At 49.6% G+C, this 2,381-nt stretch overlaps 2 protein-coding genes; one reads left to right on the top strand and one right to left on the bottom strand.

Annotated features, from left to right (window-relative positions):
• The window catches only part of GSTUM_00008429001 (uncharacterized protein), a 1,903-nt gene extending 994 nt beyond the window's left edge, over window positions 1-909 (bottom strand). The window contains exons 1-3 of the mRNA XM_002840035.2: window positions 564-909; window positions 209-377; window positions 118-144 (exon numbers count right to left, since the gene is read on the bottom strand). Of these exons, the coding sequence (XP_002840081.1) occupies window positions 118-144; window positions 209-309 (128 nt within the window). The 5' untranslated portion in view covers window positions 310-377; window positions 564-909.
• Window positions 910-1,541: 632 nt separating this feature from the next.
• The window catches only part of GSTUM_00008428001 (uncharacterized protein), a gene marked incomplete at its 3' end in the record, with an annotated part of 3,313 nt that continues 2,473 nt past the window's right edge, over window positions 1,542-2,381 (top strand). Inside the window, exons 1-2 of the mRNA XM_002840034.2 lie at window positions 1,542-1,919; window positions 2,147-2,216.

The following is a 2,381-nucleotide window of genomic DNA, read 5'->3' as shown; positions in this document are numbered from 1 at the left end:
TACATTCTCAATATTGACGGAGTCGCCTACATCCTAAAAGCACCTCAGTTAGCCCATCTCAACGCACCAGTTGTGCGAGAGGGTTTCGTTTATCGCGTGAGCCCCGGGGGTAATCACCTATACTCATATTGCTTATCAGAGTAACTAGATACCCGGGGAAGGGGAGGTTAGACGATGGTGCTTTGTGTGGGAAGAATTGCGGACTCACCGATCAGAGTAGTGAATAAGATCAACGAATTCCTCTAAACGATCCCTCTCCTTGTCAGTCAACAAACGTGGGCGACGTTGACGGGCTGAAGTCTTCTCCATGGCTCTATTCCGGGGATATGGAAATGCTGAAGGAGAGAAGGGGATGAAAGGTTGTCGCTCGGAAACTGCTGTGTTTGTCGGTGGGTGTAAGTATGATACGGGAGAGCGACGAAACGGTGAGATTGGGGTTTTTTTTTTTGGTGAAGAGGCGGAAAGGAGATAACAGGGCAGCAGTGAGAAGAAGGAGGAGGGGCACAGTATTTAGGAAGAGGGACGGACCGGGACGCGTCGGTCTAATCCTAGGGTAAGCTTACCTATTCGCTTGGGAGAGGAAGAGGAAAAGTTTGTCTAGGGCGGCTCCGCGGGCTGTTGCGTGTGGTGTGATGGGGACGCTCTGCTCGTACAGTACAAGTACTGGCACCGTACCGTAGTGTGTAGGGTAGAGGAGATGTGCTGCGAGGGGTGGCTGTGAAACACCGGTCTGCAGGATTGGAAGAGGAGTAAAAATTGGCGTGGCGTACAGAAAAATCAGAAGAAAAGAGAAAGAGGTTATCGTGGTCTACGTACGATACTGATCTCACTCAGGTACGAAAATGATACAGTGACAGGCAGGCAGTGCTGGTATGATCTTCGAAGCTTCCGGAATAGACTATGGGTGAGGTGAGGGACAAGCGATGGAGAAGAGTGGAGAAGGGTACCGGTATCATACCGTGCTGGTACCCCATTGTATCATAGATTACTCTTAACTACGGGCGCTGTGGCGAGAAATGCCCTGGGCGCCTGCAGACAGCTGCAGCGGCAGCAGCGCAGAAGAGTACCATACCGCTTTCATAATGTGCTGGTAGCAACTCTTTGTTTATTCTGTTCTAAAGAACAGCATCGAAGGGTAAATTAAATAGTACGAGGAACCCAATCCACCGGTGGAGTGGACTGCTGCGACTCTGTGATAGGCTGGCGTATCATACCATACCGTAGCAGACTCTTGACCCTGAGCCCAAGTATGCATGGTATGTACAGTACCAGTATGATAATATGGTATCATATCATATTTTTTGGTTTGATAACATAACAACGTTGGTGCTGTCGGAGTTCCTCTGTGCGGCTCATGTGGCGCCTATACTGTGGCTGATGGGACAATTGCATTGTTTTTTTTTCGGACTTGGCGCCTTCTGCCCAATGCCCGGGATCCTTGGTGAATCATGGCGGGGCTGGTGCTGTGTGGCTTTTCCCTGTCGGGGGACCACGATCTCACCACCAGAGAAAGCAAAACGCAGAGCCATACCGACAGTCGAATACCCTCCACTTCCAACCATAATTCCCTGCTAAATTATCACGCTTTTTACGCCTTCTTCCTCCTCTCCGAAACTTGGCCGTCATTGCCACTTTTTCTCCCCCATCATAGCCTGCGCATCGCAGGTCATTACTGGTGTAAAAAAAAAATTAGAGAAAATTAAAAAAAAAAAAAAAAAAAAGATAGAAAAAAGAAAAGAAGCGCGCCTCACCAACCTTCTTCCAGTCGCGAATTTTCGGTCGCGTTTCCTTCTCGATATATATAACCCGACGAAACCTCGAACCATAGGATACCTTGTGAGATGGATAAGCGCAAGGTTTCGCACGCATCGCCAACGCCGGATAGCGACGATCGAGCTCGGAAACGGCGCAAGCAATCAGTAAGTTTTCTCGACTCCGTGCTCCTGGGAGATTCCCCATTTCTCGCTGGCCTTCTCCCCTAAACGTGAGGAATACTTTCACACGAAACTTGGGAGATATGCGAGGGAAACGGAAGCTGCTTCTCTCTTTCTTCCCCTCTCCTTTACTCGTTTACATCCCTGGGTGAAGCTCAGCTTCTGCTCCACCATTATTTTGACTGACGAACGCTCTACTGTCTGGTGCTTAGAGCTTGAATACTCCTGCGGCTATCGCCCAAGCTCTATTCGACACTGTATGGAACCATAAAGAGAGGTACAGTACAGTACCATCCCGCACCATCGATCATTCACCCCTTCCTAAACCATCCGCCCACCCCCCCTTTGCCATTCCCACCCCATCCCCGCACCCTTTCAACAGCCCTCCCTATACCCACCCTCCCCATTCCATTAAATTTTATCCCTTTCTAATGATTTCCCATGCTC

This window comes from Tuber melanosporum (genome assembly GCF_000151645.1).
Source record: "Tuber melanosporum whole genome shotgun sequence assembly, scaffold_47, strain Mel28".
NCBI classification, from domain to species: Eukaryota; Fungi; Ascomycota; class Pezizomycetes; order Pezizales; family Tuberaceae; genus Tuber; species Tuber melanosporum.
Note: the sequence above shows the minus strand (reverse complement) of the source record. Positions and strands in the feature narration are given on the sequence as shown.